The sequence below is a fragment of the Carettochelys insculpta genome, chromosome 18 (assembly GCF_033958435.1).
Source record: "Carettochelys insculpta isolate YL-2023 chromosome 18, ASM3395843v1, whole genome shotgun sequence".
Taxonomy (NCBI): domain Eukaryota; kingdom Metazoa; phylum Chordata; order Testudines; family Carettochelyidae; genus Carettochelys; species Carettochelys insculpta.
In genome coordinates, this window is record NC_134154.1 from 25,290,732 (window position 1) to 25,317,081 (window position 26,350).

At 41.1% G+C, this 26,350-nt stretch overlaps 1 protein-coding gene across 3 annotated transcripts; it reads right to left on the reverse strand.

The window, feature by feature from the left end:
- Window positions 1-926: 926 nt before the first annotated feature.
- CCDC62 (coiled-coil domain containing 62) lies at window positions 927-25,515 on the reverse strand. Of its 3 annotated transcripts, XM_075012944.1 has the most exons (14): window positions 25,338-25,491; window positions 24,720-24,879; window positions 22,051-22,243; window positions 19,602-19,768; window positions 17,882-17,983; window positions 17,372-17,543; window positions 17,193-17,294; window positions 16,212-16,300; window positions 15,072-15,172; window positions 12,709-13,482; window positions 7,534-7,711; window positions 5,901-6,032; window positions 4,430-4,521; window positions 927-1,731 (listed from the first exon to the last, which is right to left on the reverse strand). In XM_075012944.1, the coding sequence occupies exons 2-13, from the start codon at window positions 24,753-24,755 to the stop codon at window positions 4,435-4,437; spliced, it is 2,133 nt and encodes a 710-aa protein (XP_074869045.1). In that variant the 5' UTR covers window positions 24,756-24,879; window positions 25,338-25,491; the 3' UTR covers window positions 927-1,731; window positions 4,430-4,434. The 3 variants fall into 3 exon arrangements, with proteins under 3 accessions (XP_074869045.1, XP_074869044.1, XP_074869043.1); XM_075012943.1 differs by lacking the exon at window positions 12,709-13,482; XM_075012942.1 differs by lacking the exons at window positions 927-1,731; window positions 4,430-4,521; window positions 5,901-6,032; window positions 7,534-7,711 and having other exon boundaries at window positions 12,030-13,482; window positions 25,377-25,515.
- Between the last annotated feature and the right edge of the window lie 835 nt (window positions 25,516-26,350).

Genomic DNA, 26,350 nt, shown 5'->3' on the forward strand with positions numbered 1-26,350 from the left:
GGAAGCGGGATGGTAATGCTGTCCAGAAGATGCTAATGAAGCACGGATGTAAATTTCCCATGACTCATTAGCATATAGGCATGTGAATCGGAGTCTGGAAGAAGCTGTTCCAGACTCCAAAATACATGTGCAGGTGTACGGCCCATGGGGACCTTATGGAAGGAAACCATCCTTCTGGAAGCCCCCTTTCCCCAAAATTTTGAGGAAGAGGGAGCTTCCAGAAGATCCCCGCAGGCCACATATCTGCATGTGTATTTTGGAGTCCGGAATAGCTTCTTCTGAACTCTGAATCACATGCCCATATACTAATGAGGCATGGGAAATTTACATCTGCACCTCATTAGCGTCCTCCAGATGGCTCATTACAATGCCACTTCCAGAATACGTGGCATGTGTAGACATAGCCCCAGTGTTTGCCTACACATCATTTTTGCACCACTTTAAAATCAGTTCTGTGTATTCATTTAATTAAAAAAAATTAGTACAACCTCTTTAGTATAAACAAATGTACATGTTTCAAATAGTTTATATTATTTAGCTTTTGTTAGCTAAGTATGAACACCTTTCAACTGGCAAGTACATCCACAGCAGGAGTTTGCATTGGTTTAATTTTTTCTTTTTTTGACGTACTAATTTAGTCACATTTGTGTGAAGACTGAGGATAGACCCGGCCTTAGTGTTAGCATCATGTTTTCGCCATGCATGCTTTCTGCTCTGCTGTGCTCCACTTAACAGTAGTCCTTGAAAGATTAACTGCAGTGCTCATTAGCAGGTGGGGAGTTTGAGTCTCAGCTATTTTTAAAATTATTTTCAAAGTTTGTTTTAAGCTAGTCTTTGTCATGAGACACTCAGAGCAGGGATCCCTCCCCATCTTACCAGTGCCACAGAATGAAACAATAAGGATATAAGGAATAGACTAAGTGCAAGCAGGGTATTTATTCATTTGTATGGCCTTTTCAGTTAAAAATATTTTCAAATGTAATAATATAGTTCCCTACTTTTTTGAACAGGTCACAGATACACAAGGCATAGTTAAAATATTTAAAAGAATGTACACATTAAATCCATGGCTATTATCAAATGGCTAAAAAGTCCGTATCAACTCATGATCTTACAAGTAGTAGAATAAGAATAAACAGCCCATGACCATTATTTTGCCCATATTGTGGATGAAGGGTACCAAATTTCAGCAAGATAGGAGATCAAACCTAGTTCTTGCAGTAATGAGCACCTTCCCATAAACATTATTCATATCTATTTACATGGCAAAATGTCCTGAACTAAGACAAATGGACTAATAGGAATACACACTTTGCTGATATACACTGTAAATACCAAATATTCATGCACAACTATGAAAGTTGTAAATAAAATAATTCTACTTTTAAAAAGTCACCTTTACGAATTTATTCTATTTTCTCTTTAAAAACCAAGCTAGCAATTTAACCTGAGTATCGAGCTATAAAAAAGGATTTTCTTTTTCATCTTAGCATAATTATGATTAAGAAATACAAAATGCATTCTAGCATACTGTGACATCTTTTTGGCACTTGTAGAATTTTCAAACGCTCTTGAGAGGTATGGCCAAATGTTTAGTGACCGTCAATTTTAGCTTATACGTAGCAGTGATCTTCAGTTTTCAAAAGACATTTTATTTAACAAAGACGTCCTTCTTTGTTCCTGGCACACAGTAAAGATGTTGTTTTTGTTTCCTCCAACCATGCAAGGAATCTGAACAACAAAAGGAGGGGGGAACAATTAAAAACATACTGAATCCTCTAACACACATAATAAAAATTGAAACTTTTTTTTCCTACGACATGGAAAAAAAGATACCAGTGAAGCCATTAGAGATGTTAAGAGGAAGAAAGCTGTTTCATAGGGTGAAATGCATATAAGCAGTATCCCGCAGGGACATCACTGGAGAGTTGCTACATAAATTCTTTTAATTTCTGTGTAAACCACGTAAGAGGTCTGCAAGTCTCTTGTTGTACAATTACTCCTTTTTACTCTGTGTAATCCTGAGAGTCAGGATTTACAAGCAATTGTGCATGCCTTAGCTACCAAGTTCTTAACATAACTATTTTTCTCATTGTTTTCACCGGTTTTAGGACTTTTAGACTCCCTCCACGTGATTTTTTTTTTCTAGAAGTAAAATAACTGAGTGATGAAGCCCAGGTAGTCAAAGATTTGGCAATTAGATAGGAAATTGAGACCGAGAATCTTCCAGTTGAGGATTTCTAAGCAGTAAACATGTTTTCATTTAGGGGCATAATCAATTTAAACATACACTGAAGTTATTTCTTGTCTGCTATAAACTTTGATGATTGGTCTGGATTCAGTTTATATCAATTTTTAAGGTAGTGTGCAAAGTTTCTAGAAACAGTTTAAGAGATCTGCACCACATGATTGTGGACAAGTTCCTTCAAATCTTTCATGGCGGGGGTGTTATGGCTGAGGTGGAGGATCACTCACATGCTTCATGTGAAAAAGGTTGTTAGTGCTTTATCAGCTCATGCTCAGGCAGCTCAGCATTTTGCAGTAACTTGCCTTTTCAGCATATCGCATTTGTGCTCAGTGCCTGACTGGTTTCCAGATACAGGTCAGGCTGTTGGTCTTGATATATAAAGCCCATTATGGCTTATAGTCTATATATCTTTGGCTAGATGTAATGTAGGCTATTTTAATTTAAACTTTTTCTTAAGTTTATTACTAACTTTTGTTCATATCCCAGGCAGCTGCTGGCATTTCACCATGTCATTTCACCCTGCTCAGAATACAGTAACTCCTCACTTAATGTTGTCCTGGTTAATGTTGCTTCCTTGTTACACTGCTTACCTATTAGAGCACATGCTCATCTAAAGTTGTGCAATGCTCCTTTATGTCGTTTAGCTGTCTGCCTTGTCCACTATTTGTAGTATTTTCTGGAAAAGTAGCCTGCCCTTGGGGGGGGTTTGGAACCAGGGTGAGCTGGCAGCCCCTGCACCCTCCCATAAGCTCTCCTAAGTTCCCTGGAGTTCAGCTGCCCCTCTCCACACTGCCATGCTGCCTTGGAGTTGCCCCTGAGAACCTCCCACTTCCTGTGTGGGATGGGAATTGGGGGAGTGCTGATGTCAGGATGTCCCATCTCCACAAAGCAGGATATCACGGCTACAGTGACCCATGTCTCCATTTCCTTGTCTACTTACAAGGGCAGTGTACTTGAACTGGAGTCAGCGTACTTAAATGGACAACATGAATCTGCCCCTTTCAAAACACACACTCTCAGAGAGCACAAGAGAGATATATATATATCCATCCCCTACCCCCTCAGCACTGTGCAGGCATAGATGCACCATCTGGAGCAGAGAGCAGTGCACTCCAGCTGGATAGTGTCGGTTCATCATCATGCTCAGTTTCTGCAGAGAAGCGTTTGCAGTCACTGCCTTGCATCTATTATGGTAATTACCGTGTTGGGAGATTACCACTGAAGTGCTGCGGTGCACATGCAGCACTTCATTAGGCTAAATCTCCCCCAAGGCAACTTCAAAGTGCCAGCTTGTATGTAGCCATGGGTCAGCCATGGGTACTTTGAAGTGCCTGCACTACTTCAAAGTCCCTTTACTCCTCAAAGGTGTAATGGAAGGAACTTCAAGGTTGCCACAGGGAAGATTTAGGCTAATGAAGTGCTGCTTATGCATATGCAGTCTTTTGTCTGCTGAAACAAAATCACCTGGAACCAAGCACCCCTCTACTCCAATCATTTACATTAATTCTTATGGAAAAATTGGATGTGCTTATCATTTTAGTTAAGTCTATATTAATATAATTACAGTATGAAGTGAGGAGTTATTGTAGGTCTAGACAACACAGTGCTTATATTGCCAGCTTCAAGTGCCTTGTCTACACTAGTACTAAAAGAGGTGTTTTGGTTTTTTTGGCCACAAGAACCACCCCAACATATCATGGGTTGAAGTTTTGGAGGCTTGAGGTCAGCTCCATAAGACTGTCTAGATTTCCAGTTCTGGAGGCTGGGGACAGACCACTCTCTGTACCCATGGCCCGAGAATTCACTCCCCACTTCTTTGCTTCAGTAATGCCTCAGGCCTTCATCCTTTAATCTCTTGTATCTGGAGATAACTGCTGTGCCCTTTCATAGATCCAATAATTTTAGTGGAGCCCTGTGCAGCACAGACCACCAATCACATGGAATGAACTGCAGAATTAGGGCTTGAATTGCAATGTCTAATTACCCAGAGTTTTTTTGAGGGAGAAATCAGAGGAGTTATTGGCTGCATTAGCTAACATCAGTTTGCTGCTACATGTCTCATGTACATGAGTTTTATTGTATATGCACCTAGAGATTTGTACTAGACCTATTTTAAGTGGAAAATTATTGCATTTATGAACATCACAAAATTAAAAAAACAGGACAGAAAAAGTGACTTACCAAGATCATAGAGAAAACAGCGAAAGTTTTGTGTCACTTTCTCCCATAGTTGACAGTTGCATTTTGGAAAAAGCTTCTGTACATTCTATTGCCTATAATATCAAATAAAAAGACCAAGTATATATTTAAAAAAAAAACATAGCGGATCATAAACATTGACACAGAAAGATATATATGTACTCTTCAACTCATCTCATTCTTTTCCTCCTTTTTATTTGCACCTGAGAATTAGGGCTATGGTTATATACATTCCTCTGCCCTAGCTGAGCTCTCTACTGCTGAGATAGCACCTAATACAATGATATTTTATAGAGACTCCTTCATACAAAAATCATACTGCTATAATGTAAAAATAAATTGTAGCAGGAGCATGAAATTAAAAGCTATGGAGAACATTTTCAGGTAAGATTTGAAGTATCTTGATGAATAGACAGGGCAACACATGTAGGGGCACAAGAGGTAACATGCACCACACCTATGTGGGCAGAAGAGATCAGCCAGCAGGGGAAATAGCAGTGGGGAAGGAGTGTGGCACCCTCAGGAGAGATCTACTCCCCTACACTCACTGGCCTCAGAAGTGGCGCAAGGCAGCCCCACCTACTTTGTTCTTCCAGCTGCACTTCTCCAGGGAAGAGACTGCCCCTGCACTCCCAAGTGAAGTGGAGTGATGCAACTGGGGGAGCAAAGCAGTGGGGTCACCTTGTTCCACCACCCCTGATGCTGTGTGCAGGAAGGGAGTGGGGGTTGGAAGTAGCTGCTGCAGGCACTGGCCCTGTTAATTCCCCAGGCTGCCTTAAGAGGGAAGGTGGTAGAAGAGGCAGAGCAAGGACAGGAAAGAGCAGAGATCGAAGCTTTAATCTTCATATTCTGACGACAGCACATACTGCAAGCTTAATATGTATGTCAATGTTCGGTGTACAGAGTACGTAAGATTTACATCTGTGATAACGACATACAGATATTTTCACGCACTTCCACTGAGACTCAATACATTATCTTTAATTTTGCAATGAAAGAACTAAAGAAATTAAATGTTAAAATAATTCTTTGTGAAATCTGATTTATGCCTATGCTACAACCAATCATAAATACCACACATTAATCTCAGATATCAACTTTCTCCCCATAAATGAGACCAGGTGACAATAGGCTAATTCTGGTTTTGAGACTTAACTGATTTTTGTGTTCTGCATTACCTGCCCTTCTGCCACAACTTGCTCCAAAACAACATCTTCCTTGCTTGTACTTAGACACACAAGCCAAATTCTGTTCTGATCACATGAAGATAGAGGAGTAAAGACAGCGCAAAATTTGGCTCTGACACTATTATAAAAAAATATATCATGATTTTCCCCATCAGTAAAGTGCAAAATCTATAATGTCAAAGTACAAACCAAACAAAAGGAAAAGAATATTTGTAGTAACTCTTCCTAACAGTCTAAATCCAGCCACATGAAAAAGTGATAAATACCGTATTAATACTGCTGCTGTTAGGACTGCAACAAGGGGTAATATGGAGCGGAGTGGTAAGCTCCAGATCAGCTACCATCTGTCGAGATTCAGCCAGCAAACGCTGGAGCTTACTTGTTGGTGAACAGGAGTCCTAGAAGAAACAGAAATTGAACCAAAATTATACAATGATCATTTAAAAACCATGTTCACTGACTGCTAATGTGAAGTATTACCACTTGGCATTATTTGAAAAAAGAGAAACGGGAAAAAAGCAACTTTGAAATGCACTGTACTATAAACCATTCCAGAACTTATAAATGCTAATATTTCTATTGAAAGTCTGTTCAGGGTAAGATGCATATATAGCTACACACATAGTATTGTTCAAGACGGGCCAACGAGGAGACAAAAGCCCATTTTTCAAATAGCTGAAAAGGCAGCAATTTTCTTACTAGTTTCAGTACATCAGTGTCTGGTCAGCTGTTGAAAGGGGAGACAGCAGGTGGTCACTGACCCACTTCTATACTTAAAGACAAGCAGCATATATCCAAGATTAGAGAAGTACGCTTAACTTTTAGGTGAGATTGTAATCCTAGGCCTATTAGGTCTTCAGAATTCACATTGTGAGGTGTCAGGATAAGTGCTAAGTTATTGCTCACTTTCTCACATGAGGATTCAGCATCATTTGGGTCTATGGGAAACAGAATGAAAGGCTGATATCTAATATAGAAAGAATGGGAATTTGGGGATACACAGTATCGAGGGACCAGATGATAACTCATTCCTGCCCCTATGATTTTAACGTCTGACTTGAAGTCTCCCACTTGGGAGCAGTGAATTAATCTCCTTCCTCTAGGATCAAAACTTAGTTGTGATCATGTATCAGAGAACAAAACCCACACACAGTACAAACAGGAATCTAAACATCATTTGCAATTTATAAATAAATCCAGCCTGCACAACACAAAAAGCAAACACAGGCTTGGAACACCGAGAATCAAGACATTGTAATAGCAGATCATAACCATGAAATAGCAACAAGGTAGTGACTACAGAATAAGAATAAAGAGATGGGAAAGGGGAAGAAGTTCACTGTCAGGAAGCAGAACAAGAAACAACTGTCACTCATCAGCCTCTAACAGCAGCGCTCAGTTAATTTCAGATCCCAAGATTTAGTGGGATTGATTAATGGGGACTACCACTGTACAGGCAGGCTTGCTATTATCTAGTCCCTGCTGGAGAGAGAGACCTTCTGGCTCTGCCCCCTACAATGGTACCATCAATAAGGCCAGAATTATCTGCCCTGCCTCAGTTGCAACCCTATATATTGCAACATCGAGCTAATCATGACAGGACACAGGAAGTGATATTAACTATTAGCTGACTAAAGAAAATATTTGTAAAAGGCAGATATGACAAAGCAAGAAGATTTTTAAAGTGACCTTGGTTTTAATCTGTAAGAAAAATAATTTTTATATCACGATTTGTGACTTGACAACTCTTCAAAACCTTTTTTTAAAGTCTAATTTATTTCTTACGTAAAAAAGACACCTAATAAAAACCAGACACACACCCACTCTTTTGTGAAAGTAAATGCACTTATTTTAGCCACCCTAAAACTAATGTATCACGTTATGAACCTAGATACTGACATAGTTGATAGTAGGACTGGTGCACTTATTTCCTGGCTGAATCACTGATAAGTTACTGATTTCTGAAGGGAGGTCTGCATCGAAGAATTTCTCACATTTGTGGGGCCCATCTCTCTTCTGTGTGGACGTCAAACAGGGAGAGTCCAAGTAAAAGGAATTCAGATCCACATGTTCTTCACTGCCAACAAAATTTAGATATTTCCTGAAATAACGTCACCAGTAAACTCACTAAGTCATATTGCAACATAAATACATTGTGACCTCGAGGCAGCAAAGCAGTCAATACATGCATAAGTGCAATCCTGTCCACTTTACTGAGGGCCCAGGGCATGAATAATGTAGCTAAACTTGATGCACTTCAGTCTGCTTACTGCATTCAGTTGACAGCTGACACTCTCCAATTGACTCCACTTATTCTTCTCATTTTGGTGGAGTATTGGATTTGAGGGGAGAGCCTTCAGCAGTCAATCTGAGCCCTTGCTAGATCAACTGCTGCCCATTGACCCAGCGGATAGTGAAGAGATGCCCTAAATCAATGACATTACTCTTTTTAAAAAACTTATCCTCATGCTTAAGTGCTTTGATATTTCCAGCCTTATTTTCTAAGTATAAGGGAGGAGTTTTGAAATACTTCCATGAAGAAGCAGATATGCTACCATGTTTAACATGTTTACCTTAAATGACAGCATAAGAAATAACTATCAAGGTTCCTCTTAAACCTAAATGAAGGCAGCACCCCACGCTCATTGTCTACCTCCAACTTTCCCTTTCTTGAAAACCACCTTTAAACAAGTCTAAAGCCATAGCTTTAAACATTAAGTGAAAATGTTAAGCATTTAGGAGTTATTTTTCCACTTTGGTCGGCTTCTTCCCACACTGGACTTCTCTCTCTCTGCGTGCGTGTGTGCGTGCGCGCGCTTGCGCTTAAATAAGGGCAGGGGGGACAGGTGGGAAGGAAAACAGGTATTTAAGCACAATTTCTCAGATTCTAACTATGGATAAAACCAACTGCCTGGATTGGATTTCAGAATATGAAACCAAAGGTGCATTGTTTCAGATCTGTCAAAAAGGTAACAACAGTGTGGGACTGGGCCTGACTTTTGGAAACATACCCCACAGCATGCAAGACTTGTCCAGCCTAAAACTTCAGATGCACCATCTTGCAGCTTTTTACACTGAGTTTTAGACCAATCACTTATTAGAAAGATTAGTACACCCAGAGGATGAAAAAATTCCAAAGTTGACATTAATATATGTATGTAAAGCTTTTTTTCCCAAAAGAATTCCACCTACACATATTTCCACACATATTTTTCTTCACACCACCACATATTGAAGAACCAATTAAATAGCAAAGTAAAGCAATAATCACATCCAACACAATACCAGTGACCCTTCATTATGACACTCAACCATAGCACCACAAACCCCTCTCTACAATGTTTACAATGTACACATCAAGGACATTAATATTACATGGATTCTCTCTCTCTCTAAGGGTATGTCCACACTTGATGGTCAGGGTCAGTCTTCCGGACCTCCATTATGCATGTCTGGGAAAGACACACAAAATCAATCTCTCTGGGATCTGCAGCTGACCCCCTATACACTTACTCTTGAGAGGAGTAAGGGAGGGTCAACAGGAGAAATGTCACATATCTACCCCAAAGAACTTAAAGTCTAAGAAAGGTGCTTTGGAAGACCCAAAGGAAGACGTTCTCAGAAATTTTTTTGTTTAACTTTAGTCACCTGATTATTAAGGTGACCATCTCTCCCTGTCCCAAATACTGGACAGGGAGATATGGGGGGAGGGGTGGCTCCACCAAGCATCAGGGAGCCGGGAAGGAGGCTGAAGCTGCTGGCCCCTTCCCTGGGGGAAGCGGCAGCTGTCCATACTTCCCCGAGGCTGGGGCGTGGGGAGGGACCAGGGGCGGAAGGTCCAACAAGGGACGATTCATCCCTTTTAAAAAATAAGGCAGGATGTCTTTTTAGTGTCAGAAATACAGGACTGCCCTGGCCAATACAGGATGGATGGTCACCCGACTGACTATAAACTATTGAAGTATAAAGAGTATTTGACTGACATGAGCTAATCTCTATGAACCTTTTAAAAGAAGGAACTCTTGAGGAGGGAGAGGATTGAGAGGTTGAGGCACCTGTCACTCTTGGCTTAGGTGGTCACTTCACACATTGGTCCAACTTTGAAGATGATGGGGTGGAAAATGGGAAAAGGAAATGTGCTTGAGTGGTTTGGATCAAGATTCAAATGGGCCTTGTTCAAACCAAGCAGTAACACAGGCCAGCAGCAATATTACAGTGAGCAACCAGTCTCATGCTCCAATTAAAAATATAACCTGCATTCACATCCATTAGATAAACTGGAGCAACTCCCCCCACCAGCACTCATCGGGGCAAAACCCAGGCTAGGTAGACTGTAACCTTCTTATGCCAGTGCAGGGGAGAAGATAGCCTTCACTACCAGGGTTGAATCTGTTCCCAAGTGTGACTTTAGGGGGACAGAGACAAAGGAATTATGTTAAAGTTTATAGCTAATTCTCATGCAAGAACTCACTGGGAATGTAGTGCTTCTTAGGAAATGGTGTAAAGTTTTTGTTTCTTGGGGCAGGTGGGAAGAAAAAAGGTAGAAGAAAGGGAAGCAGAGGGACAGAAATGATTTATGGATAGTGCAAAATAAAAAGCTGGTTTACAAATGCAATACAGTACTAAGTTATGTGGGAATACTCTAGAACAGCATTCCATTTCAAACAGATGCCTATTCAGCAAGCTTTTGTCCCAGAAGTAAACTAGGTCTAATACAACTTTCATTGTATTGTTTTAAACAAACAAGAAAAAGAGTCAGCATATGAGACACGCTCCTACAAGTTCATACAATTCAATGTTAGAATATAGTCTCTGAGCAAGATCCTCTGTGTAAATCTATTGCAGTAAATCTAGCTGACGTGCACCAGCTGAGGAGAAGTACCTGTTCTGTGTTTAGTGAACAGCTAAGTGGAAACGGGGGTTGAATTCTTTGTAAAATGATCCAAAGGATTTAGCCCGTTAGATAATGTTGGTAACTGGAAGGAAAAAGAAAAAGGCACTCTGAGGGAGATTGAAGGGAAGTTCTCCTCAGTGCACAGCTGCTGTCACAGTAGATTCACTATAATAGTGACAGCTTTGAATTTTCTTGTCTGTTGTCAGTGTAACACCATGTACATGTTACCTCAGCAAAACAAAAAGCAGTCAAGTAGCACTTTAAAGACTAGCAAAATAGTTTATTAGGTGAGCTTTCGTGGGACAGACCCACTTCTTCAGACCATAGCCAGACCAGAACAGACTCAATATTTAAGACACAGAGAACCAAAAACAGTAAGCAAGGAGGACAAATCAGAAAAAGATAATCAAGGTAAGCAAATCAGAGTGGAGGGGTGCGGGGGGGGGGGGGGAGGAGATCAAGAATTAGATTGAGCCAAGTATGCAGACGAGCCCCTATAGTGACTCAGAAAGTTCCCATCACGATTTATACCATGTCTTAATGTGCCGAATTTGAATATAAGAGTCAGCTCGTCCACTTCTCTCTCTAAAACGGTGTGATAATGTCTCTTCAGTGACACACATACCTAGCTACCTACTCCCAGAAGGGAATGGGCCGCAGGTGGAAGAGACAGGGCTGAGGGAAGCCATCCCTCTGGCTGCGTAGAGCCTGCATTCTGGCTGCCTCTCTCCCATCCCTCAGAGCTGCATGCAATCTTAGTGCAGCACTCCAGTGGCAATTTAAAAGGGCCCAGGATCTGGCCAGTGCTTCAGTAGCAGCAGCAGTCAGGAGCCCTAGGGGAACTGCCTCCTCTTCTCCTTCCCTGTTAGCAGACCTCATCAGACAACTAAAATTGTTGAGAGATCAAAACCATCTTAAGCTATTGGCTTTATTATGAAACCAGCAAGTTATTTAATTTTCTTTCCTAAACTAAGATGATTTAATTTAAAGCCGCATGTATAAAAAGTATTCATTTTAATTATTTTTCAGTTATCAATTGGAATAAAGGATACAGAATGAATCTCTAATCTGGCACCCTTGGGACCTGAAAATTTGCAGGCCCATGGGAGATCAGTATTGTGGAAGTGTTAATAATGCTGCTAGACATCTTACTGGGCTCTTAAAAGACATTTAAAAGTAAATTATAGCTAAATAACAGCACAGAACACTGAGAGCCAGGAGTGGTGGCTGTAAACAAACTGATCACAGCAAACTGGGTCACACCCATGATAAGTGGTTTTTCAGGTAACTAAAACCATGCTGGATAACAGATGTTGCCAGGTGAGAGAGTGATGGATTAGAGGTTCAGCCTGTAATAACTTCAGTGACCAGTTTTGATTACTGCTTTTTTCTTTTTAAGGCAGGTAAGTAGCACTTTAAAGACTAACAAAATAATTTATTAGGTGAGTTTTCGTGGGACAGACCACGAAAGCTCACCTAATAAAATTTTGTTAGTCTTTAAAGTGCTACTTTACTGCTTTTTTGTTTTGATAGTATATAGACCAGCACGGCTTTCTCTCTGCCTTAAAAAGGTGTCATCTTTAAAAAGACAACCACCCACCTCTGTCTGAAACTGTTTTACCTACTAGTGTTACCTACCAGCGTCACTTGAGCCAAACAAATGTATTGTTCTCCCTTACTTTATTTTGTATTTGACAGCACTCTGCATAATCAACTTCAGGTTTCCCTATTTCCTGGATTGAAATTTCACAAAACAGGTGAGAAAAAACAAAGTGATACTTGAAACTATGTAATTTAACTTGTGTCCATACTGCCAACTGAGGAACAAAAATTTTGTTCACAGGTGCTTTAACCCACTCCCCTCACCACCAAAACTAGATTTTACCATGACAAATGACAGTGTAAATGGGTCACTGTCAGCAGTAGCACTCTCCTGTTGACAATATGAATCCGGCTCCAGGGGGTGGAGTTATTTCAAGGACAAAAAGCATTTACACTGTCCAACTTGTGTAACTAGAAGCTGGTTCGTGTACACAAAGACTTAAGTTTTAAAGGAACATTGTCAACTTAATAAATTTGAAGTATTTATCTTGTACAAGTTATGGGGTAGGTCAGACTTCTACATAATTATAGCTTTACCAATATAAACTAGCCTTTCAAACGTAAAATGAATACGTAACCTTTTTAGGCTGGTACTTTTTATCTTGTGTGCAGCCTCGTGACAGTTGCAAACTGTTCTGTACCACACATTTCCATCTCCTTGTACAGGTTTGAAAATCTGCATCCATTCCAGATCTGTTAATGGCTTATAACATGCAGCTTTGTCTATTATGGAGTTAAGTGGACAGAAGCCAGATTCATCTATGGAAATTGGGCCAGGAGATTCTCTGCTCTTTTGGTCACATGAGCTTCCCACTGTCTCTGTCTGCTCATTATACTCAGTATCAGTTCTGTTACACTGCTTTGACCCACGATGCCAGCAATTTAATGACCCTAAATGAGGAATGAAGCTGAGCCAATGTTCATGTGTAGGTAAAGACACTCCAAAGTTTTGTTGATCTCTGCTTAGAAATGCACCATCTTGTGACGTTTGAGACGTTTCCCTGGCTTCCACAGAGTTCATTCTGTTTCTATCAGACACATTTCTGCTGTCTAGTTCATCAGTGCTTAATGAGGCATTCTGCTTTTCATCTTCCATAAACAAAGCCTTTTGTTCACATAATAAGCCTTTAAAGACTTTCTGAAGCTGATTTAAGCGGGTGGAGGTACTTCCTTCCATATCTGACACATTAAATAGTTTCCTAGTTTTTGCTTCACACACATTACCGATTTTTTTTAGACTGCCTTTTTGAGCTTGTGTCGTCCCATATTCCTCAGGTATTTTCTGAGTGCCTTCACTGCTAACTGTGTCTTTCTCGTTGCTATTTTCAAGGTCTGATAATACCAAACCTATACTATAATGACATGATAAAGAACTCTAGTTATAAATTCTGCATTCACAATATGAATTATATTTGGTATAAACAATATTTTGCAGGATTGTGGCTTCATCTTGTGCTAGATATGCAATATACAGGCGGAGAGCTCTGCCTTCATAGAACCCCACTGGCACACTGATAATGCTGTCAAACCATGCACTGTATATAGCAGGATCAGGAACTGGGAGAGTCTTTTTATATTTTACACATATTATGCATTGTAGAACTTATAGGAAATTATAAGTTGCGCTCAGATTTTTCCAGACAGAAAACAAAAGCCAATTCTAAATTGGCAAAAAAAAGTAAATATGCCAGTTTTATGCTGCTCCATTTCTGCACATCTCTTGAGCAATTTCACAAAAGACAGAGAAAAGAACACCAACATACCAGTGTCTAAGTACTGAATGCATGCTGGAAAACAAGAAAGTTGCATCTGTGACAGTGAGCCAACATTTTTTCCATGTGCAACCCCCTAAAAAATGCCGAATGGAGTTGCAAGCCTCTTTGGAAATCTCAGACAGTCTGAATCCCCAGGGGTCCAACGACCACAGGTTGAGAATCCACTGCTGATATTCAATATGAATAACAAAACACATTAAAGGTGAAACAAGCTTTTATACTGCACATGTAACCCATGCATAAACAGGCATTAAGAAAAAAAATGTAATTTGGTGCAAAAAAGTTTGAATGCAAACACTTTTTTATGAAGGCTTGCATCCAGGTAGAAGTACATGGCTAGGAAAAGTATAAGGCATAATCACTAAAAAAATACTCTTTGGGAGCTCTTAGCTATCTTCTGGAAAACACATCAATCTAAAAATTCAAGGAAGCCCCAGAGCCCGAAAGGTTTTAAAATCTGAAGCATAATAAGGACCAGATTCATTAAATAAGTAGAATGTTACAAGGCACAATGATTAAACAGACATAAAGAGAGGGTAAAAATTACCATTATTCACAATGCTATGGCTTATTTTACTAGAAACATTTGTTAAGTGCTCTCTAATCATTCATGTAATTTGCTTTTATGAAATTTTATTTCTGACACAGAAGTTGTCTGACCCAAAGCCTTTGCTCTAATCTGTAACTATCATACAACGCAGGGGTGGGCAAATAACCTGTGGTTTGGATCCAGTTCACCAGTTACCCGCACCTCCACAGGTATTTGGCGATCATAGCTCTCGCTGGTCATGGATCGCCTATGGGACTGGTCCATGCTGCTTCCCTCTGCTCCCATTAGCCGCAAACAGTGATCCACAGCCAACAAGAGCTGCAATTACAGGATAACTGTGGAGGCATAGGTAAATATAGCAGCAGTGGCTCGCCAGGGACTAACCCTGGCAAGCCACCACTTTCTTTTAATTTACCATCCTGATATAGTGTATATCTCTTGACCATATAACCGAAAAGTACACTAGAAGATTACTGCATATTTGTGGATCACAGGCCATAGCTGTCAATTTTAACATATGTACATGCTGAAATACTATGCATTATTTTAGAATACTCTAAATTTGTCATATGATTGATTCGTTGCTTAATTATGAAAGCCACATTACCCAACTTACTTTGATTCATGTGCATCCCCCTTGTGCTTCCGCCATAAGTCCTGCGAACTCTCCAAGTTGAAATGAAGAAACTGCAGATCATGCTGTTGTTTTACATAGATCTACTTCCAGAGAGTGATAAAACAGTTAGTGAAACTCTGAAGAACAAGGAATGTCATCTTACATTAATATATTTCTTTTCATCTCAAAACGATCTCCAGAGCATTTTACAAACTAATACAGATATTCAAACAAAAAACATGTCCAATGGTCTCTTGGAGTAAATGGGAAATAAAATTTGGTTCTATAGAATCAGGAATTTCTTTAATCCTATTAAAAAAAAGCAGCCATCCCATGGTGAAAAATTGTAGCTGCTTGAGCTAAACATGACATTACCAAGTCAAGAAGTACATGCACTATATTCAATTAATACTACACAGATATTGTAAAGAGAGAATAAAAGTTACTAGAGATGGATTATAGTTGACACAGACAACTTCCAAGACTGCTACTCATACAAAAAGTGCCATTGAATCTAGTGTTCTTTAATGAGTGAACTCACTTCAGTCATTAAGGATCTGATTTTCCAAGGTGTGGAACATTCGAAGCTCCCACTGGTTTTAATAAGTACAAATTCTCAGCTCCTCAGAAAACGAAGGCCACAATTTTTAAAGTTTAGTTTCCCCGGATCACAAAATATTATTCTGAAAGTGCATTTTATTTTGTACGCATGCAGTAAATATTTGGTAAAGTTATTTATTTTAATTCATGGTCAGTTTTCATCTAGTTTTAGAAACCAATTCTGTAAAACCTCACACATATGCTCAATTTTACACTGGGCAGGTGTGACTCCTCCCAGTGAGTGAAGCTGAGCATCTGCATAAATCTGTGTGAGATATAGCCTTTGTTACAGCACCAAGCATTTTGATTTAACTCAGCGCTCTAATTTTTAGTTACTAGGAACATGTAAAGAGCAAGGACATATGCCATAGCTTCTAGTCACAAGCAGTTCAAGATGTAGGGTTCATGACTTAGCAGCAATTAAAATTATTCCTTAACTGAACTGGTTAATTCTATTTACTTTTATACACTTCTGTATAGATAAATATTACTGAAAAGTGCTTTTGTAAACAAAGAAAAGAAATGCAATGAGGCTCATACCTGCCGCAAATTAGACAGTTCTGTGTCGGTTCGGACTTGTTTAGATTTAGCAGATTGAAGAAGCTGATCTTGTCTATTTGCTTTCTCAACTGTTTTAAAAAGTATTAAAATAACTATTTTTGCCATATAAATCAAAGTGAAAAACAATGAAGAGAAATCTCATACACAAACAAAAGTATGTCCCAAAAAGTAATCATCTAAGAAGTCCCCAGATCAACACAACGCTTTTCCATGAACAAGAAGCTGAAGGCATTCAGCACCTAAGCTTAGCCCCAGCCATGTTGCAGACTTGTCATCTTATTAGCTCTACAATTAATACTCTTGTTTTTAATTGTTTCACCATATTCTATACAGTTGTGTAAGAAGAAGAAAACGTCAACAATGTTTACTGATATTACTAACACTTTAGATCAAAGGGTCTCAAACCAACACTTTCCCACCTATCCCCACCAATGCAAATAACCATCTTCTCACCCATTCATGATCTTGTAAGATCTCAGTGGCAATTACACAAATCAACACACATGAACCTCCATACTCCAGGTGTCCCTGATCTGGAAAAATCTGTGGTTTGGACCCTGGCAGTGGGGAGAAGAAACTGGCTCTGCGTGCTGTCACACCTTCTCCCACAGCTGGGGTAACGGGAGCAAGCAAAGCACTTTTCTTGGAGGTTTCCCCCACCTTCCTGACACTGAGCCACATGTGCCTTGGGAGCTGGGCACTAGGTAAAGCAAACCAGCAACCTCCACATTCTGCCAAAATTTTTAATCCAACATATGGTATTTCACAAAGTTGCTGAATTAAAGAGGTTCAATTATACTAGGAATATACTTTTAGTTTATTTAGTGTAATTTAATAGGTAATGTTAAAGCAAAGGATATGATGAGCTATTTCTGTCCAGACCACCAGCATGTGTTCCACAGATCACAATCTGAAAATCTCTGACCCATGAGGCCTTGGGCACTACAGCCCTTTACTCACCATTAAATGCAAGCTCATTTTTCAAATAGTTATTTTCTTGCTTCAGGCGAATGATTTCTTCCCACTGCTCATTACTTTCTTTCGTCTTTTCACTGAGATCATCTTTAAAATAAAGCGTGTTCATAAGTGAAAAGCATACTCAGATTTACAGTGCATTAGGTGCCAGCTATATTACTTACCTTTCAGTTTATTCATTTCAAATGTTAGTTGTTTCAGTCTCAGTTTGAAATCCTGCCTCTCTTTGTTGACACTGGATTCCCCCATCTTAGCTGCACGTAATGCACTTTCTAATTTTTTAAATTTAGATGTAAATTCTGTAATATGATTGGTTGCTTCAAGTATATCTTTGTCCTTTAAAAATATAAAAATAAAGCATGACTTAATCTTTATCTTCCTTTCTGTGTCTTGCGTTTTTGTCTGATAGATACTGATGCAATAATGAAAGCATCCAACTTTACTAAAGAGAAGACTTGTTCTGAACTCTGGACAAATCAGAAACTGTGTTTACAGAAGTCAGCTATACTTTCTGAATCTATGGGTTTCTGATGCGTTGAAGGTTCTTCCACTTTTCACCAAGTCAACCATCCAGCAATCTGATCACTATTGATCAATGATTATGTCACATTAGATAATGATATTGAAGTTTTGTTCAGACACATTGGGCATGCCGTAAGAAGAGGACACGTTACCTTCAGCTTTAGCATCGTAACAAGTTCCTGTTCTCTAGCTTGCAGCTGGCCTATTTTAGCAGAGAGCTCCAACACTGAACAGTTGAGATTTTCATTTTTCTCCTAATAGGAAGAAAAAAAGAATCACTGACTAGATACTGAACATTTTATTTAGTAGTAATGTAATTTAACATTAAGGGACTCTTTCTTTTGATAAATATATGAACAACTCATTTAATGTCAAGAGGAAGGCAACATAATTAGGAGAGCAGAAACTGAAGCTTGGGAGCCAGGAGAGCTTAAGTTCTAATACTGATTATGCTCCAATTTCCAGTTACTTTTGACAACTCGTATCTCCTCTCTGCACATTAGATTACCCCTCTGTAAAATGAGGAGGGTAGTGAGAGTTTTCAAATTGCTTTGAAGACAAATTACTACTTAAATAAAAAGTTTTGGAGGGGGAAAGAAGGCTCTTAATTATATTAAAATGGATATTTAACGGCTCACCTTTAAAAAAAGATTTAGCTCACATTGTTCCACCATTGCATAGTGTAGGGCTAAAATTACAGATTTTCCATTCTGTATTATAATTTGCTGGTTAGAACAGGGGAGTATGAGTTAGGACTCCTGGTTACTATTGCCAGAACTTTTATACCATCACAGTCAAGTCTCTTACCCTATCTGTTCTTCTGATTATACATCTGAAAAAACAGTTATGCTACCACACATTTACCTTACAGCGCTTTGGTGACACTTTGTTTAGAAACAATCAGGTAAGAGATGCCATGGAGAATTTGAAAGCATTACTAAACTATATCGTGACAGCTTTTTAAAAGTATGACTTAGATATAGCTATCATTGCTAAATGAACAAAAATACAACAACAAATCTACAGTGTTAATTATTCACACATGTAAAATCGTGACGATTTTACAATTCATGATAGCGAATTAAGTATCTGGCAGTGGCTTTCTAAAACCATTCATAACAAAATAGCAAATATTACACTTGGTCAGATTAATGGCTGCTGTTTTGCCATCCCCTCACTGGTAAGCAGTGACAGACAGCAATCACAAAACCTTGAGAGCAACGAAGGGTCCTGTGGCACCTTATAGACTAACAGAAAAGTTTAGAGCATGAGCTTTCGTGAGTTAACTCACTTCTTCAGATGCTGAAGAAGTGAGTTAACTCACGAAAGCTCATGATCTAAACTTTTCTGTTAGTCTATAAGGTGCCACAGGACCCTTCGTTGCTCTACAGATCCAGACTAACATGGCTACCCCTCTGATACTTGAAAACCTTGAGAGTAACACATTAACACGAGGTTTGAACCAGGTCGCCAATTACCTGGGTCATTGTATGGACTCTTCTACATACTTTGTTTTATCTGACTCTCAACTCTTTCCCTCACACCACCCCTCTGCTCTTCTGATTTGTCAACCTTGATTACTATTTTTGGTTCTCTGTGCCTTAAATATTGAGTATGTTCTGGTACGCCTATGGTCTGAAGAAGTGGGTCTATCCTACAAAAACTCACCACCTAATAAGTTATTTTGTTAGTCTTTAATATGCTATTGGCCTGCTTTTTTGTTTTGATAGTACATAGACTAACACAGCCATCTCTGTTACATTAACCTACTGTTATTTAAATCTGCAATCCTCATCTGCAGGTACTTTTCTGCATGCTTCAGTGGGAGTTGTATGCACATAAGGAATGGAAGGTCACAACATCAAGACCTACCTCCAAGGCCTGACAATGAAGAGTTGTATCTGTTGCTTTTTGAGACAGCTCCTGAAGCTTCTGTTGAGTGTTTTCAAGTGTTATCTTACGATCATTCTGCTGAGATTCTAAGAGCTTTAACCTTCTTGTTAATGTTCTTATCATCTCATTTCTCTTGTGTAGTTCATCTGAGGAAAGAAATGGCGTATTTAAAATTTTTAAAACACCAGCTTTTTAAAAAAAAAATCAGAAGTACTTCAAAATGGCATAAACCTGAAACAGACAGTGATTTTACCCGACATGCTTCTTCTCTACTTAATTGTCACTATTTTGAGTTTGCAGAAAGTTATCAATAATATATATTTTATACCAATGTTGCACAGGTTAACAGATTATATTAATGAAGTACATTTACAGTTCTTTAAGACAAAAAACTTTTGAGGTAGTAGTTTCTTTCTGAAGTGCAAAGGAGCTTGCTGGTTGCTGTAACGAATCTTAAGCTCTTAAGAGCTCTTTCCCTCCATGACATTCTACTGTTTCCATGGTAAGAAGACACATGGAATATTCATTCTCTGTAAGATACCATTTGAACATGCCTGAGGACACAAAGTACTCAAACTCATTCAGATTGGCTGCCAGTGCCTTCCTTATGTCACAGTTGTGCATCAATTCCTGATAGTACAGTAAACCCTTAATTTAACAGATTAATGGGGGAGGGTTGTCCGTTGACCCGGAAAGTCTGTTAAATCCAAGATGTTATTACACACCCCACCCTTATGCTCAAGCCCCAGTCCCCCCACCCTCCAAAAAAAGTCAGGGACTTACCAGACTGCAGCCACTGGAGGTACCTCGCAGTGCACTGCTGGAGCTGCCACATGCCAGAGCAGCGAGCGGCTGGAGGAGCCGACGCTGACACCAGAGCTGCTATGGCATCGGCTCCTCCAGGTGGCATTAGTAAGTCCCTTAACTTTTTTCTGGGGTGGGTGGGGGCAGTTGTTTAGGATTTTACAGACTACAGTAGACATCCGGAACAAGGGGGCTGTCCCTTGTTTCCGAAGTCCACTACACTGGGGTCTGTAAAAATCGAGGGTTTACTGCAGAGAGCTAAAAAGCTCACAAAATCCTTACATCCTTAATGTTCTGGGAAAGTTAGTGAGAGAAGAAATCAAAATAATGCGATAATCTTTTTCCTTCTCCACCCACATATGGATTCCAGGAATCCTAATTAGAGACAGAGGAAGATGCACAATTGAGACTAAGGCAGGGGTCAGCAACCAAAATAGCAAGAGCAGCCATTTTTTTCCAATTCAGTGAAAAAACTCTAAAATCAAGAGCCACAATGCATGTGAATATGATACAGTACTTGATAAATAATGTCAAACCATACTTTTTGTAACCTCTATTTTAAGAGCAGCACACACTCAATGATTTGTCATGCAATACATGTTTACAAGCTTTCTATATATTCTATTTCCTCACACTTTACATGTGTGTTTGTACCACCGTCTTCCTGACTTCCACTCCCAAACCTTCTCTCTTTCTCTCGCTCTAGAGGACACCAGGGGGAGCTACCCAATGTTTCAAGATCACTTATTGTTTGCTATTTAGATAAGAGTTGTTCATTTTTGGGCTTTTAGATGTTCGTTTAAAAAAGAGGGGGCATTATTTTCAATAAGCTTTCCAATTACAGCATGTGGAGCCACAAAGAAATCCTTAAAGAGCCACATGCGGCTCTTGAACTGCAGGTTGCAGACCCCTAGAATAAGGGGACAACAAAGGGCTGAACAAAAAGTGACAGTACAGATTAAGCTGCACTCCAACCAGGTGGACCTTTCAGCAGCAGGTCATAACTATTTCAGTCACTGCTAACTCACTTTTCAGCATGAAAATTAAACTAGTACTCAATAGACTATATTGCTTTTAATAAGGTAAAGTTCCTGTAAAAAACGTAAAATATTACAGGAAGGTTTCTATGGAACAGAAAAGTGGGTGGTAAAATCCAACTTATCCATGGAATGTTTAAAAAAAAAAAAAACAAAATGAGAGAGAGGTTCGAGAAAAAATATTCCAAATAGCCTAGGAAAGGCCAGTGCTATAGTTTATTACCACACTGAGAACGCTCTTCAGACATGCTAGACCAATAGTTTTTTTCCTATGTATTTTATGCAATTTTTGAATGATAGTTTTCTCTAGTAAGGATTCATGGAAACCACCTGTGGCTTGAGATGGAAAAAGATTATCATGTTATCAGTTCATCTCCTGTGACTCCACAATCATACCATTTTAGTACACGGAAGAAGTTGCCATCTCTGGAAGGCTACTGATAATTACATTTAAGATGACATAAATCAAACAAACAAAAAACCTTTAAGTGTAACATTGTTACACACAGAGGAGACCCTACAGGGCACAAGCATCACCTGCATGGCTCAGCTGACAGGACAGGGGATTTGCACTATAAAGTACTTACTTTCTAGCCTGCTGCATCGTTCTCCCAGAGTTAGTATTTTTTGTCTATCATCTTCCCAGGCTAGTAATTGTCTCTGATGCACTGCAACCATGTCATTGAGCTCCTTATCACGATCTTTCAGTTCTGCTATTAACAACTGGAGTTCTTTCCTCTGTTTCTGAATGGTTCTGTTCTCAAGGTCTGTGCTAGGATTCTACAGAAAAAAAACTGTATCACATATAAGCAACAAAAAATTAATCACAAAATCTATTAAAATATTACATCCTTATATAGTTCTGCACACTGGTTACTTTTATTTTTAAACAAACATTTCAGTAAAGTATTTAAAAATCACTAAAACCAGAAGTCAAGTGAAGCATTAGAGCCTACCTAAATGTCAAGAAGAAAAAAAATCAGAAAGGAACAGCATTTTTATAGCACAATTAAATTAAACAGTTTAAGCTAAATGGTAATTTACTTTTAATGATCAAACTAACAAATTCAACTTTAAAAGCACAAAGCCTGAAAGAGCTAATTAGTTAACCTCTAAAATTAATCTACAATCATTTTTCACAGCTGAAATCAGATCATTCAATATCACCTGTTTACACTTTGTTAAATATACAAACTGTTGTGAAGATTTGCCCCACTGCCTTGGGGTTTATCCTGGGAAGGAGCAAGGCTAAGGGAGTAAACCCTGACAGAAAATCCGGAGGGGATTCCTAAGGTGGTTCTGTGCCAACTGCTGGCATTGACTGGGCAACTCCTGCAGCTGAGCTGGTACCACATGTAGAGGTTATCCTCTCCTTTGGACTATATCAGTAAAGCCGAGAGGGGGGGCGCTGGCATCTGGGCAGCCCAGGGTCCCAAAGAAAAAATTTGCCCAGGCTCGCGCCTGGAGAGGTACTCCAGCATTGCTTAACAGCGTTGAACCAACACGGGAGGTAACAGATACCGGTTATAAGCTCTTGCTCAACTGGCATAGAGAATGAGCACCAGGGGTTACCTTCAACGTCGGGAGAGATCATCGCATCTCACTGGACAGTCACCGCCTGCCTCAAGCTGGGCAGCCCCCAGCCAGTAGGGTAGTGTCCTGCCACAGTTCATCACCCTCACTGGGTGTGTGAGGTTTAAGGTTCCCAAATCTGACAAGTGACTGAAATTTGAGCACCAGGCAAACCAATAAGGAAACCATCAAAGTTTTAAGCTTGCTTGCTGAAATGGGCAGACCATGCTGACCGGTGTGAAGATTTATCAATTAGTGTTACCAAATAAAGATAAATGAATTTTAAGTACTCCCCCAAAATGCTAATCTGATGAAGAATAAAGTAATTGAGAACAACAGTCCAGCCTCCAAAACTGTCTCAGGGCCTCAATCCTGAAAAATGTTAGGCTATGTTTAGATTGCAGGCTTCTGTTGGAGCCCTGAGGTCTCCCGACAGAAGTCTGCCACTCCAGGAGCCTTCTGCTGACATCCCGGTCATCCTTGTTCCATGAGGAAGAAGGGAGGTGTTGGCAGATGGGATTTTCCTGACATTTGGCCCCACATGGACAGGCCATATGTCAGGAAAGCCTCTCTGACAACTATCAGCAGGAGGTATGTTAATGTGTTCTGCTATTGGCCTATGTTTTTGCAAACAGACATCTTCAATCTAGACAATCTTACATGCATACACTATTAGTAGTAAAATTAAAGATATCTCATTGAAGAAACTGTACACAAATTGTAGTGGTCTGTAAGATCAGGGCCTAAATTTACAGAACGATCACTACAGATATTCAGCTTTCTATACTCTCACAGATTTCCAGGATTCTCCTCAGGTTACAATGGGGCAGGTTGCCATGTTCTCTTTAAGCTACATCTACACTGGCCACAGAAGATTGAATGCTTACGTTCGATCTTCCGGGGTACCATTTCGCATGTGCGCAAAACAGCAGGTTCCAAAGTCAATGTTGAACCTGGAACTCCTCGTGAGCCACAAGGATTAAGGACTGTCAGCAGGAGAAGCACTCCCATCAACCTTCTGCTTTGAGGACAGGGATGAAAGTCAATGGCTGCAAAATCAATTTCAGGTATGCAATTGGCATACCTAAAATTGTGTATCACCCATCGACATTCCCAGTAAGTGCAGATATAGCCTAAGATGTATAAAGCAGGAAGGCATTCTTTATCCTCTTCACCATCTTACTTTGCTCCATGACTTGAAAAGAAACTAATACAGTAGTGACTCAATTTATGTGAGGGTTACGTTCCCACACAACCGGAATTTCACATAAATTGGGGTGACTTCTTTCCCCAGCACAACCCACATTCTGTAGCAGAGGCTGCAGCAGGAGCACCTGCAGCTCCTTTAGAAAGGTAAGTCCTGGGGTTGGGGGTGGGGGGAGTTGGGGAGGATTAAACCTGGTTGGGCTAGGGCCGTGGGGTTATGCCTGGGGTGGAGGGTACAGGGGGGCTGAGCTGCGTGAGGGGTGATGAGCCGGAGCTGTGAGCAGGTGTTGAATAGGGCCCAAAGGGGGTGGGGAGAAGCAGGATTTTGAGTTGTGCTTAACTTGCATTAATGCACAACTTCAAATCACGCATTTTGAGGGTTTACTGTACAGTTTTGACTGATGGTCTCTATTCTTCAACTGCTGTTTTCTTGTTAAACAAGATGCTAACATATTTAAAGCACTACTTGTTTTTTTACCTGGAGCGAAGCTGTGTGTGGCAATGAAGAACTCATGAGGCCTGTGCGATTCAGTATTCACTGCCTTCTAAGGAGTCTGGATAAATGTTTTCTACAGTCCGAAGATTCAGTTTCCAGGAGCCAGAGAACCAAGGTGGCACATACTTGTACACGGAGCTCACTAGAAAAATTAGTAACATACCCGTCAGTGGAGCCTTGGCGTCAGCATGCTCTCGGGCTGCGGACACGGACGTTTGCGTATGGACAGCCCATGTATTTCCCTGCAGCCCAATCACTCCCCACACCGCCAGGGGCGACTTGGAGCCACTTCCCTGCAGGCTGCCTGGCCTCCAGGCTGCTCTTTAAATCACATTTCTCCGAGGATTGTTGGGGGGGGGGGGGGCCGCGCGCCCCCCCAGTGAGGGACTAAGGGGAATCATCCTCCCAGGCCGCAGGGACACCCCCTGGTCGCGCCGGCGCCCGGCCCGAGTCCCGCGCCGGCCGCCGAGCTCCGCGGGACCCTGCGGCTGGAGTTGGCTCCAAAGCTCGTAGCCCGGGGCGCACCAGGACCTCAGCTCAGCCCGGCCGCTGAGGCGCGGCTCAGTGAAGCCCGGAGTTGGGGAACGCGAATCCCATTACCCAAATTGCTGCTGCTTTAGTTCCTCAGCCCGTTCGTACCGCGCGTGGCCGCTGCGAGCTGGGCTCCATCCTCAGCGGCAGCGCCGAGCCCCCGGCCTCAAGGCGCGGTCTCCCATCCAACGGCCGAATGCCCCGAGTGCGGCGGAGCACCTCCCGCGCCGGAGAGGGCAGCAAGGACTGAGCCACGCCCTCCTCCATTAGCCCCGCCTATCGGGTTGCGTCACCACATGGCTCGGCACAGTTACGCGCAAACGCTCGAACGCCGCGTGAGCGTTCAGCCGCCAGTTGTTGGTCGCGAACAAGCTCCACCTCCTCAGCGCGCGCTCGAGGGGGGCGGGAGGGCCGTTGGAACGGCCCCTCTGCCGCTTGCTGGGGCGTCTGGCGAATAGGTGTAAGGGGGCGGGGCCACTTTTCCATATGAGGGTTAATTGACAGGTCGGCGACTGCCCGGGCACCGGAAGCTGCCGGAAAGAGGGGAGGAGCCCCAGACACTCGATAGCCTACGCCGGGGCTGCTCCGCCCTAGTGTGCCTACAAACGGAAAAGAGGGAGGACTGTGCGCCTGCGCTGAGAAGCGGGGCGAGCTGTACCCTGGAGACAGCCGGGAGCGCGTGGGCGTCCTGCTGCTCAAGCGATCGCGCTATGAAATCCTAGTGCTCTGCTCCCGTCCTCCAAGAGGGCGGAGGGACCACAGTAGCTGGAGCCGAGTAAAAGTTATCTGGCACTTGCCTCTGCCCGGCTTGTACAGCGCAGGAAACGTCAATGCAAAGCGAAAGTGGGGTACAAGGGCACGGACTGGTCCCAGCTCCAGAGGTGCTGCCTGCCGCCTGCACTGGAAATCAGGAGGGCTGAGGCATAGAGCCCTGCAAATCCGTGGATATCTGCTTTAGACAGTAAACTCTTCCTAGGACTGGGAGGATGCCGGATATTCAACTATTCTGGATAATAGAGAGCAATGCATAACTGAAGAAAAAAAAATTAGCTAGTAAGAAAAACAAATGTATGCAAAGTACT

What these genes read in the sequence shown, in the direction of transcription:
- CCDC62 (XM_075012944.1), bottom strand. Translation starts at nt 24,755, where the DNA reads ATGAGTTCTTCATTGCCACACACAGCTTCGCTCCAG. An exon ending in CACACACAGCTTCGCTCCAG is followed by an intron (nt 22,244 to 24,719) that starts GTAAAAAAACAA and finishes TTTTTTCTGTAG; the next exon opens with AATCCTAGCACAGACCTTGA. An exon ending in TTCATTGTCAGGCCTTGGAG is followed by an intron (nt 17,984 to 19,601) that starts GTAGGTCTTGAT and finishes TCTTCCTATTAG; the next exon opens with GAGAAAAATGAAAATCTCAA.